This window comes from Balaenoptera physalus, assembly GCF_965194825.1.
Source record: "Balaenoptera physalus genome assembly, chromosome: 8".
In the NCBI taxonomy this organism is placed as follows: domain Eukaryota; kingdom Metazoa; phylum Chordata; class Mammalia; order Artiodactyla; family Balaenopteridae; genus Balaenoptera; species Balaenoptera physalus.
This window is the reverse complement of record NC_138887.1, coordinates 100,610,545-100,628,208: the sequence shown is the minus strand read 5'-3', so window position 1 is coordinate 100,628,208 and position 17,664 is coordinate 100,610,545. Positions and strand designations below refer to the sequence as shown.

General features: G+C 45.7%; 2 protein-coding genes across 3 annotated transcripts in view; one reads left to right on the top strand and one right to left on the bottom strand.

Annotated features, from left to right (window-relative positions):
- The first annotated feature begins 213 nt into the window (after positions 1-213).
- Positions 214-13,991, top strand: OPN1SW (opsin 1, short wave sensitive). The gene is given in 6 exon segments (XM_082472463.1): positions 214-9,409; positions 9,412-9,501; positions 9,802-9,970; positions 10,278-10,443; positions 10,861-11,100; positions 12,091-13,991. Coding segments are annotated over 6 exon segments (1,332 nt in total). The 5' UTR covers positions 214-8,862; the 3' UTR covers positions 12,211-13,991.
- Positions 13,708-17,664, bottom strand: part of CALU (calumenin) — a 28,618-nt gene continuing 24,661 nt past the window's right edge. For both annotated transcript variants that reach the window (XM_082472399.1, XM_082472400.1), the window contains exon 7: positions 13,708-16,110. In XM_082472399.1, the coding sequence (XP_082328525.1) occupies positions 16,006-16,110 (105 nt within the window). In that variant the 3' untranslated portion in view covers positions 13,708-16,005. The remainder of the gene's footprint in view (positions 16,111-17,664) is intronic.

The following is a 17,664-nucleotide window of genomic DNA, read 5'->3' as shown; positions in this document are numbered from 1 at the left end:
ACACCTCCCCCGCCGCCGCCCGGAAGCCGGCCCACCACCAGAACTCCCGGACCCCGTGCCGGCTGGAGGGTGCCGGGAGGCCGAGCGAGCGTGTCCCCGACACGCCCCAAGGCCCGCGCCGAGGGAGCGACCAGATCCCCTGGTCTGGCAGTGGGTCCTGCTGGCAGTTGGCTGAGCGGGGAGACCGCTCTGCGCCATGTGTCAGGGCCCCGTCCCCCGGCCTGTTTTCTCCAAAAGCACGGATGCTTACACTCCCCTCGCTTCCTACGGAGCAGGTCGGCGCTGCCGCCCAGCTCGGCAGTAAGCGCGGAGCCCCGGCCGCTGGCCCCAGCCTCAGAGCTGCGTGAGGGCAGGAGGAGGGAAACCAAGGCCAGGATACTCGAACCTCGGGGCCCTGATCCCTCTGCTGTCCCCGCGCCTCCACCAAGCCAGAAGCAGGGACCCTCTTAAGAGGGGCCGCTCCGTGGCCCTACGCAGTCCTTAGTGTCCGAAGAGCTCTTTTCTCCACCGCCTGCCTTCCCACCTGGCCCCATGCCCGCTGGGCTGCGAGCCATGACCCTCACTCAACCTGCCCCTGTAGCCTGCTCAGAGTGGGCACTGCTGATTTTCACTCTCATGGAAGGGAGATGTGAAAGCTCAGAGGGCTTATTTCACTTACTTCATCATTCATTCGAGGAACGTCTACCTTATGCCAGATCTTGACGAAGCAATTGTTCTCACGTCTCTGCAGGTCTCAGCCAGGAAAATTAAAAAAGGGTACACTTGGGAACCGGGGCGCCCCAGCACATCCAGAAAAGCACTGGGAGATTCCTAAGCCAGGGGCACACACCAATCCCTTCTCTTGTGCATCCACTCACAAGGTCATTGGGCATATATTGTCAGTGTCACTCCCCCCCCCCCCCCACAAGGCTCCCAGGTTCACAAACCCTCTATATTCCTCAGAAGGGAACCTTTCTTTGCTTGGACATCTCCTACTTATCCTTCAGCACTCGGTGGGGAGTCATCTCTAAGCAGCTGTTCCTGACGCCCCACTCCAACCCCATTATATGCCCCTGCTGTGCTCTGCCCTGTCCTTCTTCCCTCTAGGGCAGCGCCAGTCACTCTGGGTTGTCAAGGTCAGGTTTTTAATTTTCTGTCTGCCCAGTTTCTTGAAGACTGGGAAGTTATCTTAGTCATTTTTTGTATCTCCAGCATCTGACAAAGTCCTTCACACGTAGAATAAATGAGTAAAGGTAAATCTCCCAATAACACAGTCAATGCTCTGCTTATTTTAACATATGAACTCACAATTAAGGAGTTCAATGTTGCCTATTAACCATAACTTTGCCTCTAAGCCTCTCTCTGTCTCTGTCTCTCTCTCCTCACCTTTCTTCTTCCCTCTCATACCCCCAGCCTCGTATGTGCTCTGAGAGATGGTGAGCACAGATCAAGATGTTTCGTTTGCTCCCCAGAGGACAGGGCTCCACTCCAGACCCTGTGGTTAAGGTGATCGAGTTGTGGGGAAAGACTGTTGGGCAAGCCCACCCAGACCCTTTCCAGAGGGTCCACTGCCGATTTCAGGCCTGTCCAGACTTGGGGAGCAGGGCAACTGTCAGGGATGATGGAAAGGGGTTGGCGTTAGGAGGGTGGAGGGCATAGGGCTCCTGGGAATGACAGAGTCTAATGCTGGAAGCAGAGTGGCTGTTTGTTCTGCCCCAGCACAGCTCCTTCTGGTCCTGGCTGAACCAGCAGGGTCAGATAGCAGACCTTGACTGCTGACCTCTTGGCTAATGGAGGGAGGGACAGGGGAGGAAGTTGTCGACTGTAACATCCAGGGGTCCAAGCTCTCCTCAGGGAGCTCTCATCCAGAGTATTAGGACTAATCTCTCCCTGGCTCCAGGGGTGCAGGTCACGATTCACCCTTGATTTGAGGAGCATTCAGAGGAGATCTGAACCAGTCTATTCTCAGGACCCAAATATGAGTAAAACCCAGACCAGTACTGGGTTGAGGGTGAGAATGAAGATAGGAGGCTGGAGGAAAGGGCTTAGCAGGTATGGGGGGGAAGTGGACTGTGGTCCAGGGATGCATCTCTGAAGGGCTAGGAGTGGTGGGGATACCAGCCAGGTGATCAGCTTAGGGGGATAATCTGAATTAATCCTTGTAATCCATGGACACAGGATTCAGCCTCCCTCCTAATCCCATCCCAGCAGATCATCCTCTCTGCGGACTGATGCAGCCATTTATCCCCCTTTCCCCTTATTTCTAAAAGCCTAGATTCTTTCACTAAAAAGAAAAAAAAAGTGAATCTTTTACAGATGCAAAAAGTACAGTATATTATACACATTCTTCTGCAAACTTTTTTTTCCTTAACTTTTTGTTCTTTTTACATTTATTCATGCTGTTTCATATAGCTCTAGGTCATGAATTTTAACTGCTGAATTCTATTCCATTGTTTGAATATACCACAACTGATTTATCCATTCTTCTGCTAATGAGCATTTGGGATATTTCCAATATTCCATATTGTAAACAATGCTGTGCTGGACAGTGCTGTGCTTGCCTCCTTGGCATATATGTAAGCACATCTCTAAGGTAGATACCTAGAAGTAGAATTTCTGGGTCATAGAATATGTGCACCTTAAAATTTACTAGGTATTGCCAAATTGCTCTATAAAGCAGCTGAACTGATTGTTACTCCACTAACAGTGGCTGTCAATGCTTTTTTATTTTTATTTTATTTTATTTTTAATTTAAAAAATTGTTTTTAAAGATTTTTTTTTAATGTGGACCTTTTTTTTTTTTTTTGGACCATTTTTAAAGTCTTTATTGAATTTGTTACAATATTGCTTCTGTTTTGGTTTTTTGGCCGCGAGGCATGTGGGATCTTAGCTCCCTGACCAGGGACCGAACCCGCACCCCCTGTATTGGAAGGCGAAGTCTTAACCACTGGTCCGCCAGGGAAGTCGCTCAATGCTTTTTTAGATTCACTAACATATTTATAAGTTTCTTTGCTCACCATTCCTTCTTGCATTTCATTCCTTCCTTCTTATTACAGTTTCCTTCTTATGAAGTATATATCCTTTGGTGGCATTTCAGTGAAAGTCTTTGAGTGGTAAACATTCTCAGTCTTTTGTCTTAAAAGGTCTTTATTTCACAACACTTAAATGGAAATTTAGTGGGCATAAAATTTTAGGTTGACAGTTCTTTCAGACTTTTGAAGATATTCTATTTTTTTCTATAATCTTTTGCTGCTAATAAGAAGTCAGCTGCCAATATAATTGTCTCTCTAGGCAAACAAGTTTTTAAAAATTTTTTATTTTTTGTTGCTTTTAAGATTTTTCTTTTTCTCTTCAGTATTCTCCAGTTTCACCACAATGTGTTTATAAGCTCAGTTCTCAATCTGAGGACTGTGTCTTTCTTTTATTTTGGAAAATTATCAATCATTATCTCTTGGAATATTATTGGGTTGGCCAAAAAGTTCAAACGAACTTTTTGGCCAACCCATACATTTCCCTCATTCTCTCTCTTTCAGGAAACTATATATATATTCAGTGTGATGGTGTAATAGGCATATTCTTTTCCTCAGGTCTTTTAACTATTCTTTCATATTTTCTATCTCATTACTTTCCCCTTTCCCCCCATATTTTGAACAATTTCATCAGCTCTATCTTCCACTTTACTACTTCTCCTTCCAGCTGGGTCTAGTCTACTGTTTAATGTCTTGAGTCTTCAATGGTATGTCTTCCATTTCCTAATTTTTTTTTCCCTCAATGAGCTGCTTTTTTTTTACATAGTGCAATATTTTCAATATGGTTTACTTTCTTGTCTTTAATCTTTTAACACTTTTAAGAATACTTATTACACAGTGCTTGTCATGTTGTTCTATTATGCACAGTTCTTGGAGTGTTAATTGTCCTGTTTGTTGTATCTGCTGAGTCTTCCTTAGGTGGATTGCTTTCTTGTCTAGTTTATAAGATTTTTATTGTGAGTTCTTCTTCAGTAGGTGTTTTTGATATTTCACTTTTTAGTGAGACTCCCATATACCTTGGGGTATGAAAACAGTCTTGGAGAGCTCTTTCTTGCTTCTGTGAGGCTGTGTGGTATTCCTAGGGATTTCAAGTTGTCCTAAACCAGGTTTATATTTAATTTCTCTGCTTGAGGATTCAGCATCCTGCAAATAACATAAATCCAGATGCAACACAAGCATTTTCTCAGGCTCACACTTCAATTTCTCAGGGTTGACTTGGATTTCTAACCCTTTTCTCTGCTTCGTTGAACTGGCGTGTGCCATTTTAGTCTTCTTTCCATGGATAAGGTAGATCTTTGATGTTCTGAGCTTTATGCAGGGGGTTCAGTCCCAGCTCTTTGTCTCTGGTGGGCTGAGGGCACTTAGCTATAACTGAAAGTATTAGAACACATCTCCATGTCCCTGGTATATGTCTGTGATCTGTGTCTGAAATGAACCATGGGCTACTGTGATAGTCCCTCCTCCTTCTCCTCCTCCTCCTTCTTTGTTTAGTTTTATATTTTCTTTAATTCTGATATCTGGGAATTTCTCTTTTTAAACCAATTTTGCAATTGTTCATACATTAGTTTTTAAATTCTGTTTTATGTAGTATTTCTGTGTGTGTTTTAGGGGACACTGGGTGAAGAGAAACTACATTAGTTCAGTCTGTCATGTTGTCAGAATTTCCTTTCCAGATTCTCTTTATCTTTAGTAGTATTCCTAACAATCCCTACGTCTGTAAGGTGCGTTATAGCTTGCAAAGTGTTTTCACATACAGTTTCTGATTTAATCCTCTCAACTTTAAGAAATGAATATTATTGTTCCCATTTTACCAGGAGGAAAGCTGAGACTCAGAATTGTAACTTTATTCCTAGCTTTTGGACTTTGAAGCCAATGCATTTCATAGCTTGGGTTTTACATGGAGAGTTTGCCTTTTCTTGACCTCCAGCTCAGGCCCCGATTGTTCTGACCACCTGCTCTTTATCTGAGGCTCTCTGAGAGGCTTTCTGCCTAACATGAGGCAACCCTTTGGCTCTACCTTCTCAGGTTCAGCTCCTGGAGCTATGCCAATCCCCTTCTGCTCGGCTTGGCCTCAGCGGAAATAATGGGGTATACACAGGCCATGGTTAATGGGGAGACTGACTGGCAGCTTGTCTTCAGGGTCCTTTATTCACTCACCACTGGGTCATCTCTGCTTCAACTTGAGAAAGGGCAGGCAATGTGTACTTGTGTGGCGGGGAAAGGGGAACAGAAAAAAAGAAAAATCCAGGAAAAGTAGGGCTTGTCTGGGATTTGAACCCGGGACCTCTTGCACCCTAAGTGAGAATCATAACCCTAGACCAAAGAGCCACTGAGGGTTACTCTTTGCCAGCTGTGTCTTCTTTGCCACATCAGCAGTAGCCGCAGTTTGTGGTTCCTAGAAGGGCCTCTCTTCTCCCTCCAGGCTGGCTCCCAGCCCAGGTCGGCTGCACTCCAGCAGGCCTTGCCCCTCGGCTCTCTCCGCTCCTCCCTGGCCCACTGTGGAGCCACACCGTGATTAGGCAAGGTCCCGTCTTCCCCGTGACCATCCAGTTCTCCCTCAGGGCTGCCAAGTGGAGTTCGTGGGGTGCTGCTGGGGAAGGGCAGGGAGGGAGCCAGTCTCCAGCCAGCCCCCCTTCCGGGAACCCCAGGGCTGAGGGGGCCTGCCTGGCATCTCCTGCACCCGTGAAGAACCACTCTTCTTTCTTACCTCATGATCAGACCACCAGAAAAAATCCTCCAAACTCATCTGCCTCCTAGGTGAGGACTAAGAAGTCTGTCCCAGATCACCCTTGACTAGGTGATATTTGCTAAATTACTCAGTTTCTTCATCTGTCAGGTGGGGAAGTAACACCTGCCCTGTCTGCCTTACAGGGTAATTTGAGGATCAGGTAAGAAAATGTATGTGAAAGCACTCCGCAAACTGTAAAGTGCTGTACAAAGGAAAGGGGTTATTATGATGGCAACATGAGGGCAAGAAGAAAATACATGAGAGGAAAGCTGCCACTTAATGCTTACTGTGGGCTGAGCAGAGTGATCTGTGCTTTACAGATCTTACTTAACCTCATAAAAGCCTTGTGACATAGCTGTCACCCCACTGTAAGAAAAAGAAACGTGCCCAAATTCAGCTTATATGAAGCACATTTATCTGAATCCAAAGCCTGTTTTAAATGCGATACACACTGCTACCCAGACTTTCTAGAAAACCAGAGATGGGAATACATCCTGTAAATACCCACACTTCCTCCCTCACCCCAGCCTGCCCTGTTCATCCCACCCAGGGAAGCTTCAGGGAAGAGCCTGCCAATCGGCTAAGGGTGGCCTGGGTGGGGTTCTTCAGGCTGGGATTCCCCAAATGAGAGTGAGGGGGGAGGTCACACCTCAGAAACTGGGGCCTTGTAGGAGACCCAGTAGGCTCTGTCTGGCTCTCTCTTTTGTGCTGCCACTGTACCACATCCATCACACCCCCAGGACCCTTGTTTGCCTCCAGGGGGGGGGTCCCCTCTAGGAGGCTGGGAGCTTCTGGGGGGACAGAGATCTGTCTTATTGATCTTTGGATCCAGCCTTGTGTCTGGCACTTGGCAATCCTGCTGACAAAACAAACAACTCCCAAGCATTTCTGGGTACCCGGCCTTAGGTAAGCACTCTACCAGATTAATCTCATTTCATCCTCACAGCACAACTGCTGTTGTAGGCATCTCTTAGCAAATGTCTGTGGAATAAATGAATGCATGAATGAGGGAAAGAAAGCAAGCCAGGAGTGTGCACCAAAAAACCACCAGGGGCAACAGATATTCAGGTGGATCTTCATTACTTGGCTCGAGGTAAAAGCCATAAGCCTAAAGAAACCCTCCCACCATCCATGCAAAAGCAGGCTTCCTAATAAACCAACGCGTCTGTTGGATATGGGGAAGAATGGCCCTCGCTTTAGAGAACGTATTGGCTAACATTCCTTTGTACCCAGGGGATGAAGTTTTATTATCCCCATCCAGGAGTGTCTGGACCAGATGACTGGCTCCACTAACTAATCATGGCCAGAGAGAAAAGCAACAGGGTTTTCATCTATTCTCAAACCAAAGGGACTTTTTTGGGTAGCTGTTCCCCAGCTTTAAACTGGCTTATAAATAAAAGCCACTCAACACGTCATTCCATTACCTCAGTACACATTTCCTAATTGTTTCTCTCGCTGGGTGTGCCAAGGAGTGAGGTGGCTCCAATCAAGGGCGCCAGGGGGACTTTGCTGAGAATGTTTCAGGGCTGAGAGCGGGATTGGGTCCCAGCCAGTGCTTCTCTCTGGGGGTACTATTGGAATTTGAGGCAGGATCATTCTCAGTGTGGCCTGTCTAGAGCAGTGTCCTGCCCACTCAATACCAGTAATCCTTTCTTTGCCAACGGCCAAAAAACACCCCCCTCCCATCCCACACACCTCCAAATGTCTCCAGGGTAACAGGGTGGGGGAGAGGAGGGCCGCCCTGGTGGAAATCCATTGCCATCTACCATGCCTTGTTTTCCAGGCTAAAATTATTGTGGCCTTGATCTAGGCTGTAGGAGTTTAGGCCCTCAGTGGTTCATTTGTCTCTGTATTGCAAAGCCAGCAGATGAAATGCTCTGGGAAGAGTCTTGGCTCTACCTCCGGGGGGTTTCTGCTCTTTCCTCCCAGGCGTGAAGATGGCATTCATTCAGGCATATCCTTGGACGATTCCTCATTTTCACAAGAGCATGTAGAACTTTCCCTTATCTCACCACTTGTCTGGTCAGTATTTAACAAACAACATTGTCACAACACATTTCAAGCTCAACACATCATTTCATCCTACGCATCAAAAACACAGCAAAAAGTGAACACTGGTTGCTTCTGGAGAGGGGAACTGGGAGCCTGGGTGGGAAAGAAATGTATTTTTCACTGTATATTCTTTTGTACTTTTTGAATTTTGAGCCCCAGGCATATACAATCCACTTGAAACAGAAATTAAATGATAAAAAACTAAGCAGGGAGAAGCAATGATTAGAGAGGCTAGGGAATAATCCCTTTCAAGCCTCTAGAGAGTTGAAATGTCCTCTGGATTAGAGTAGCCTGGCAGAGCTGGTATTTGGCCCCCAGCCGAATGGTTCTGGTTTATGTCCAGTTCTGAATCGTGCTTTGTGTGCAGCCCACATTGAGGGTAATAGTCAGCAGGAGACCCAATCCTGTGAAACTCGTTTTTGTGCTACTCAGGAAGGCTGTGGAGGACATTGTTTATTGTATCACACCGATGTCTCCTTTGTGAAACCCCATTCTTGTCTGTCATAATCTGAACAACAGTTGGTTTGTGTTCACTTTCTGGACAGTGAATTATGTAATTCACTGGGCAGGTCTTGGATGAGCAGACAGGATGACTGGCAACTTGGGCACTGCGGAGCTAAGGGCAGGGGCAGGTGTGAACATGGCGTGAGAGGGGCAGTGAGCAAACTAACCTCGATCTGGCTGGGGGAGGTCTGAGTAGGAAAGGTACCCTCCCTGGGTAGTCTCACCATGAAGAAACTGGCAGCCTGGGATGCCTTAGACCTCTAGGCATTGTCGAGTTGCCCCTGAACTGTTCCATGAAGGCTGTTACTACGGTGCTCCAGGGAACTCTCCATTCCCTGCCCCTTCCTGCAGCCTCAGGCTGCTTCCCAGGCTGGCTGTGAGCCCAAGATCCCTGGAGAGGGACACTTAGGGGGCACCTTCCACAAAGGGGCAGATGGCGTGTAAACACCTACAGGGATATAGTAGTGCCTGAAGTCAAAGAAGAAGGGTACCGTCCAGACGTCCACTCAAAGGGAAAAAAAAGGGATGGAGGGTCTTCATTAAACATGGGTCAGCATCTCCCAGGCCCTAATGAGCCCACTCCTATTCATTCCAGCACCTGAGCATTGCATGTCCGGATTCTTTGAGCCCCATCTTTTATCCTCTGAAGAACATACAATCGGCTTCGGGGCCACAAAAGGTTTAGGTGGGGGCTTAGGGTCTTTAATCCCAAACTTTGTCCTTAGGAGGCTTAGGATCAGTACTGATCTTTCAGGGAGCTCCAAAGTGGCTTTGGAGGAGAGGTTCTTTGGCAGGGTTGGGGAGAAGTGGTGGCGGGAGGATGATCTAAGAGGAATCAGAGGGGGTGGCGGACATCCCATGAGCAAGATGTCAGAGGAGGAGGAGTTTTTTCTGTTCAAGAACATCTCCTTGGTGGGGCCGTGGGATGGGCCTCAGTACCACCTCACCCCTGTCTGGGCCTTCCACCTCCAGGCAGCCTTCACGGGCTTTGTCTTCTTTGTAGGGATGCCACTCAATGCCACAGTGCTGGTGGCCACACTGCGCTACAGAAAGTTGCGGCAGCCACTCAACTATATTCTGGTCAATGTATCCGTGGGGGGCTTCATCTACTGCATCTTCTCTTTGTCGTCTTCATCACCAGCTGTCATGAATACTTTGTCTTCGGCAGCCATGTTTGTGCTCTGGAGGCCTTCCTGGGCTGTACAGCAGGTACTGCAGCAGAAGGAGGCTGGGGGGAGGCAAAGGACACCGCTCCATGATTGGAACCAGGGGCCAGGCTGTTGGGTGAGAGTGGGCCCCAAAGAGGAGTCTGGGGGATAGAAGTTTGGTGCTCTTTTGAATACTGAGATATAAAGCCACCCAGACTAGAAGTTTGACCGAGTCCCAAACTCTACTTCACTCACCACTCCAACCTTCCCTCCCTGTGCTTTCTCCACCCCATCTGTATTCCACTCTGCCTGCCAGGATGAGTGGGGCTGTTTACCCTCTTACCCTCACATTTCATCACAGGTCTGGTGACAGGCTGGTCCCTGGCCTTCTTGGCCTTTGAGCGCTACATCATCATCTGTAAGCCCTTCGGCAACTTCCACTTCAGCTCCAAGCATGCACTGACGGTGGTCCTGGCCACCTGGACCATTGGTATTGGTGTCTCCATCCCACCCTTCTTTGGCTGGAGCCGGTGAGAGTGCGGGGCCGTTGTGCTGACTTAGCTAGAAGCTCAGCTTGTGAGGACGGGAAGAGAGTTGGGTATAGTCTTTGACCTCTAATTTTTAAAGAGTTGGTGGAATAAATAAGGGAAAGGGCTGTGGGAGACAAGTGCTAAAGTTTACTCTGCAGTTGCAATTGCTAAAGGCTTGCTGGTGAGGACAGAAAATACTCACTGCCTGAAGTCACTCTGGGTTCTAAGTGGAGAACACAATCCAAGAATCTCAGCTCCCTCTCTACTAATTGAGCCTCACAGTGAGCAAGTGCTTGGTCCCTTGCAGGTTCGTCCCCGAGGGTCTTCAGTGTTCCTGCGGTCCCGACTGGTACACCGTGGGCACCAAATATTACAGTGAGTACTATACCTGGTTCCTCTTCATTTTCTGCTACATTGTGCCTCTCTCCCTCATCTGCTTCTCCTACTCTCAGCTGCTGGGGGTCTTCAGAGCTGTGAGTGCCTTTCGTGAGGGTCAGGGAGGAAGGGATCACAAGGCTCTAGGTGAGAGGGAAGAGCGGGTAAGTGCTCTAGAACATAAAACATTTGGAAATGTCCATAGTCAGGTAGAGGGGTATCAAAAAGCAGTGAAGGAAGTGGGGACAGGGAGATGATGAAATGGAATGAAGAATAAGGTGGAGTCATCCCTGCTCAGGTATATCAAGCGATGCATGTGATCTTTTCCATTGTCACAGACCAGAGAGCTGCCTCCATCTTGCCTTCCTCAAGGAAGGGGAAACAGAGGGACTAGGCCAAAAGCTGGGACAGCAGAGAGACAATTAGAGTAGATGGCCCCCTAGTTGAAGAGTCCAGAGATCTGGGAGTTCAGGGCCAGGGATAAGAGGGTGTGATGTTTTCTGTGCTCTTTCCAGGTTGCAGCTCAGCAGCAGGAGTCAGCTACAACCCAGAAAGCTGAGCGGGAGGTGAGCCACACGGTGGTGATGATGGTGGGATCCTTCTGTCTCTGTTGCACGCCCTATGCTGCCCTGGCCATGTATACAGTCAACAACTGTAACCATGGGGTGGACTTACGGTTTGTCACCATTCCTGCCTTCTTCTCCAAGAGTGCTTGCGTCTACAATCCCATCATCTACTGCTTCATGAATAAGCAGGTAAAGCTCTCTATTTATATTCCTAAGACCTGGTTCTTCTCAACAACGACTTTTAACTCCAAGCACCTTGGACTCCACTCAAAGGGTTTCTAGGGGTGAACAGGGAAGCCATGGAAACCCTTGGCAGGCTAGAAAGCACTTGGTAAGTAAGCACAGGGATGAAGTCATGGTCATCAAGACAAGATCACAGAACCCAGGGAAGACAACTTGAGCCATAAAATTCGAGTTGCTCCAAAGGGCAGGATGAGAAGTGAAAAGGCTTTCCGTTTCACTGAAAAACTGATAGATCAACAGTGCCCCTAAATTTCCATTTCACGAGTTCTTAATCCTTTCCAACTTCTAGTCTGCACGACCATTTATGTGAAACACAGAAATCACAACACATGCATGTTTCTAAAACAGCTTATCATCTGAAGGTACCAGGTAGCTTCCTATCCCAAATCCTGAATCTAAGCTAAAAACCCAAACTCAGACAAATCAAGGAGGGTTCCTGTCTTGTAGAGCTAACACTCTGCTTTGAGAATTGTCATTTTGTTTCCTCAGTTCCAGAGATGGATTCAAAACTAATGTGAAACCTCCTGGATAGAAACAGAATTGGCAGTCTTTTCCCAGTTGGGAGCACTTTCAAGTAATGGTGGGGTGGGTGGGCGGGGCTATTCTGGGGTCACTTTTGACAGTGCTCTTATGGGCCAGGGTGGTTTGTGAGGTTTCCCGACAGTGAAATTCTACACATTCTCAGAGTTAGCCAGAATGTGTAGGGATTATCATTGTAGACCCAGGAGTAGTGAGTAGTCTTAGCCTGGAATATAGCTAGCTCTCAGTATTGGGAAGATATAATCAAAACCACCTGAGGAGATCCTGTGTCTAAGGCATTGTGCAAGGCTTTGAGGATACAAAGAATGAGATCTTTTTTCCCGTATGCTTCCTGATGTTATCTCCTTGGTACTGGTCTACCAAGGGGACTATCTCCAATTCTGCTCTTTCCTCCAGTTCCGAGCTTGCATCATGGAGATGGTGTGTGGAAAGCCCATGACAGATGAGTCCGACATGTCTAGCTCCCAGAAAATGGAAGTTTCTACCGTCTCTTCTAGCCAAGTTGGTCCCAACTAAGGAGCCATATTGGCCTGTTTGCAGCAACAAGGATTTTACATTTAAGGAAATTTCTACTTTCTACCTTCCCTGTCAAAAACCAAACTACTACAACACAGTAAATGGGAAGGGGAGTGATAGCAATTTGAGGTCAATTTTCCATTTTCCTACTATTTCCTTCCTACCTACACAAAGCTACTGTTCCAGCTGGGTCTACTTCAGACCACCCCAAAGGCCATCTCAACAATCATCAGTTTCTACTCTTAAGTGGCAGAATTTATAGCACTTGGAGAACAGATTTCTACATACAAGGCAACTGTAAAGGAGTCTGGCTGATGATTTTTCAGTGTATACACAACAATTATTTTCCTTTTTAGTAACATTTTTTCCCAACTGGGGATCTATTCAAAGATGATACATTTTGAATTAAAACAAACTTATGAAAACATTTTAGAAATGGGAGAGACATTAAAAAAAAAACCTTTAGGGTTTCCCTGGTGGCGCAGTGGTTAAGAATCCGCCTGCCGGGACTTCCCTGGTGGCGCAGTGGTTCAGAATCCGCCTGCCAATGCAGGGGACATGGGTTCGAGTCCCGGTCCGGGAAGATCCCACATGCCGCGGAGCAACTAAGTTCGTGCGCCACAACCACTGAGCCTGCGCTCTAGAGCCCGCGAGCCACAACTACTGAGCCCGCGAGCCTAGAGCCCGTGCTCCGCAACAAGAGAAGCCACCGCACTGAGAAGCCCACGCACCACAACGAAGAGTAGCCCCCGCTCACCGCAACTAGAGAAAGCCCAAGCAGAGCAACGAAGACCTAATGCAGCCAAAAACAAATAAATAAAATAAATTAAAAAAAAAAAACCCTTTAGTAGGTCCCAAATGAGTTTGAAAGAACTTTCTTATGCTGTCACTGCCAGTAATTGCTATCGCTTTGCCTGGGACAGCCATGCCCACAAACCCCTGTACCAGCATGAATATTCCAGGTGCTTCCTTTCCCCCCACACCTATCTGGCTAAACCTATATATCTGTCTTAAGCTGTGTATTTACTAAAGTTAATAGTTTAATTCCCTTCATGTTCTCAAAATGAATTTGCACATCTCAATACCATTTATATAAACTATACAAAATGTTCAAAAAACTGTTTTACCTTATACTCCCTCTCCCCACCCCATGAAGAAGAGACTTTCTGAAATAAAAATCAAGATAAATGTGTGTACATTCAGAAATGGCTTGTGTTTGGTATCAGGCAATTATGTAATGAGCAGCTGGGCTCCTCTCCAGTTATATGGCCTAAGGGAAGCAGAGAAGGGCTACAGCTGTAGAAGGATGCTAGAAGATTTCAGGAATAGGAAGAAAAGAGTAACCAATCTGGGAGAAGGCAGTAACTTCTCTGGGTTGGGGTGGGGGGTATGATAAACCTTCTAGGAGAGCTCTTTTTCTGTGCCATTTTATAACACCCATAATTCTACGCAAGAGTTCCATTTCTTAAGAAAATAAAGGACATACGTAACCCACAGTGAATGTAAACAGTTTTATTTAGAAACAGATAGGTACCTGTTTGCATTATAGAATATAAAACTGGGTTTACACTCTATAAAAAATAATCAGTATCCAAATTCAAGAGAGCTAGCATTCACAGAACACACAATGTGGGTGTGCAGCTACTGTTCACCAGCCTCAGGCTTGATTTAAACCAAAAGGAAAAAAAAAAAAATCCAGGGGGATCATTAGAGATTAGAATACAATGCTTACTGATGAGCACCCAGCATCCAGAAGTTGCTGTCTTAGCAGATGGAGGTTTGCTTTCTAGGTGCGTGACTTTAACATAAGGCCTGGGTTCTCTGTACCTAGTGACCTATGAGGATCTCCTGCCACACAATTCATGATGTGCCCTCTCCAAGCCAGGGTTGGTGGCATTATTAATTATCCCTGATCTTCTTAACAATAAAAAATGGGGAATCTGGAAGGTAGAGAATTTCCACTCCCTTATATGGGGGTTAAAAGAATGTATCCGCTCTCAAGAGCTCAATGCAAAGGCTGGGGTGAAGTTACACGATATCCGGCTTTTTACCAGGCCAAGTAGCCCACCTCAACATGATTGTGGAAGACCAAAGGATACCCCTAGGTTCAGATTATAATAATCACCCAGCACCACCTGAATGTATTATCCAGAAAGATATATGAAATAATAAAGGTTAGATATATATATATATATATATGTATTTGTCTTAGTAACCTGAGGGCTAAAAACTTGGAATATAATAATTCTCCTCAAAAGAGGTCCATCTGTATGAAAGGGACCAAAAAAAGACAGTTTCCTGTTACGTAAAATATAGGTAAAGTGAGTTGGGAACAGAGGTGGTTTCTTCAGCTCCTTCTACAATGTCCCTCTCTTCGATAAGGAATGGCAATGTTGATTCATGATAAACTTTTTTTTGGCAGTGGGGAGATGGGGACATAGGGAGCGATGGGTCAAAGGCAGGAAGGGTGAGTGATGGTCCTCAAACCAAAGAGCCCTCTCATCTTTGAGTCTTGGCTCAAGCTCTCCAGCTGACACAGAAACAGGCCTGGCAGTAAGTGGTTAGCATTCTGAGGTATGAGGATCCCTGGTAAATTCAGCAGCATGTGGTTTTTGGAAACCAGCCCACAAGATAAGAACACTGCAACCAAGCCCCTAACTAATACTGCTATTTAACCACCGTCCAAAAGAGAAAGGAAAGAAAAAAAATCCCACCACACTAGGAGGTTCTAAGCTTTCATTTAAGGTGGTCCAAATAATCTTCTCTTTATTTTATCTTAGAGTTTCTTAAGAGAATCCTCATTCAGTGATCATTTCTCTCATTAAAGGCACTTTCAATGACATGATTGGAAAGGAGTACATTTTAACTGCAGTGCAGATTAATTCCTTGGAACACCTGGGGAAATAGGCGCTGAATGGGGGCACTTACAGCGATTCAATAGGCAAGACAGTCTTGAGCATTTCAATAGATGCATTCCCAGAAAAAAGCATGTGCCCTAAAAACACTTGTATTTTTCCTTTAGTTTTCCAGCTGTTTCTATGTATAGCTCTGTAAAGAGATCACACTCAGTACTTGACTGACTTTCAAGACAGTGGCCCCAACTCTTCCCACCACAGCTGTAGCTTGACAAAATTAGCAAACAGCTAGTCTTACAGGGAAGGAAAAAAAAGAATGAATGAAACCAAGTTGAGTCAAGCTTCCTTACAGCACAGGGATCGGTCCTTGCCCAGACAATGCCAGGGCCTGGACCTGGAGCAGCTGAATGAAATATTCGGCCCCTACTACTTATGCGGTATACTTTTCAATAGGCAAGTTTAAGTGTTATCTCTCTAAATATAAATTGTGGGGACTATTTCTTCCCTTTTCTCTCTCTTGAACATTTCTTATTGATCTCAGGCTTAAAATTAATTAAGTCAGAATTATAAAAATTATATGGTAAGGGTTGAGAAAGCGTGAAGGGCTAACGTTTGCCTACAAAGTGTGAGTTGAGGATCTTGATCCTTCGTATCATACTCCCAACCAGAGAACAAATACAAAAATAAACACACATGTTATACATAATACATAGTGTAAATCTACAAACACAAGTGTACTAATTAGAGTTTTTCCTCAGAAGCACAGTTTCCCTCCAGTCCCTCAGAGAGGAGGAGGAATGGGGACGGGGTTTTTAAGACAGCTTTTCGTGTCTTAAAAAGTTTGTAATAACAGTCTCAGTAGCGCAAACAATTTCATGTGAAACCAGAAGCTGTAAAAATAAATTACTTTTGAAGAAATGTAGGTTCCTCTGTCTGCAGCTCAGAACTCGTCATGTCGTACTAAGGCCTCACCAAAATCTGTGGCCTGGCTGCCCACAAATAAATCATACTTGTCAACAATCTCCTCCTTGGTAAGCTTGCCATCCTGAAAGTAGAGAGAACAGTGAATTGATGCAAAATATATTTCTCATTTCAAATTTAGAACACTGTTATCGTACAACAGGGGTTAGTCAAGATTTACGATTCTAATTCCCACTAAATTAAATGTGAACTCAATCCTCCCTGCCCACCCCCAACACACACACACGCAAAGAGGGAAGAAAACAGCAGTTGATACATTTTTCTTACCAAGGAAGTTAAAAGTGGAAGGATGGAAATAATATAGCTCAATAGCTCAATGCTAGGGATATGGGTTTGTTTTTTGAGAAGAAAATGCTCCCTTTCGAGCAAAATGTGGGACATCTCCTAGATATGGGTAAGAGATAGTCAAGGATAGCCAGGAAAAATACTTCAAAGTGAATCAAGTCTTTGTCTAACAGGAACAATGATATATGCTAATATCCAGCACAGTCTTCAACTCCAAAATGACCTAGTCACCAATCAGATTCCAGACAGAACCCCAAATGAAGGCTCAGATACTCATCTCAAGAATTATCTAGGCCAGATTCCCAAGGGCCAACTACCTGAGTTTCCTTTTCTCACATGTCTCAGGACACAGCACCTGGCTACTGAAGTGACTGAGCAAGAACTCAAAACAGACTGACCCTCAAAAAGGCTCAATAAGAAACTGCATTAGGGGCTTCCCTGGTGGCACAGTGGTTAAGAATCCACCTGCCAATGCAGGGGACACGGGTTCGAGCCCTGGTCCGTGAAGATCCCACATGCTGTGGAGCAACTAAGCCCGTGCGCTACAACTACTGAGCCTGCGCTCTACAGCCCGTACGCCACAACTACTGAAGCCCGTGCCTAGAGCCTGTGCTCCGCAACGAGAGAAGCCACCACAATGAGAAGCCCACGCACCACAACAAAGAGTAGCCCCCGCTCACCGCAACTAGAGAAAGCCTGCGCACAGCAACAAAGACTCAATGCAGCCAAAAATAAATAAAATAATTAAAAAAAAAAAAAAAAAAGAAACTGCTTTAAAACAGAAGATCAGTCTAAATAAAAGAACATTTAGAATTCTAGAATCCCCCAGCTTTAGACTGATTTTCAGTTTGCTCTAAGGAGAGCATTCAAATCTCTGAAAAAGGTGACAGGGCTCAGCAGTAACACTGCTCTTTTAATGAACTGAATGCCTTCTCAGATAACTGATCAAGGGTAATTTTAACAGGTTTCAGAGAAAAGCTGATTTATAAGCTCCTACAAATGACTTAATTTTAAAAAGCATATTTGATTTAAGAAGGAAACAACCAGCTTTGAGTAGGCAAAATGAACCTGTAAAAGATAAAAGAACAAAGGAAATAACAACAGAAAAGCAAAGATTTCTTGGGGTTCCAAAGATAGCAGATGATGCATGCTGCGCACAGGCTATATCCAGAGGCTCTTTCTGAGGCTTAAATTCCTCCAATGCTGGGAACATTGGGCAAAGGGATTTCTAAAATGAGATCAGACAGCTAGCGCTGTCCTGTAAGTTTTCAATCGCCAACTTTAGATCCACAGCAGACTCAGACTAATTAAGACCTTAAATGCTCTATGTACC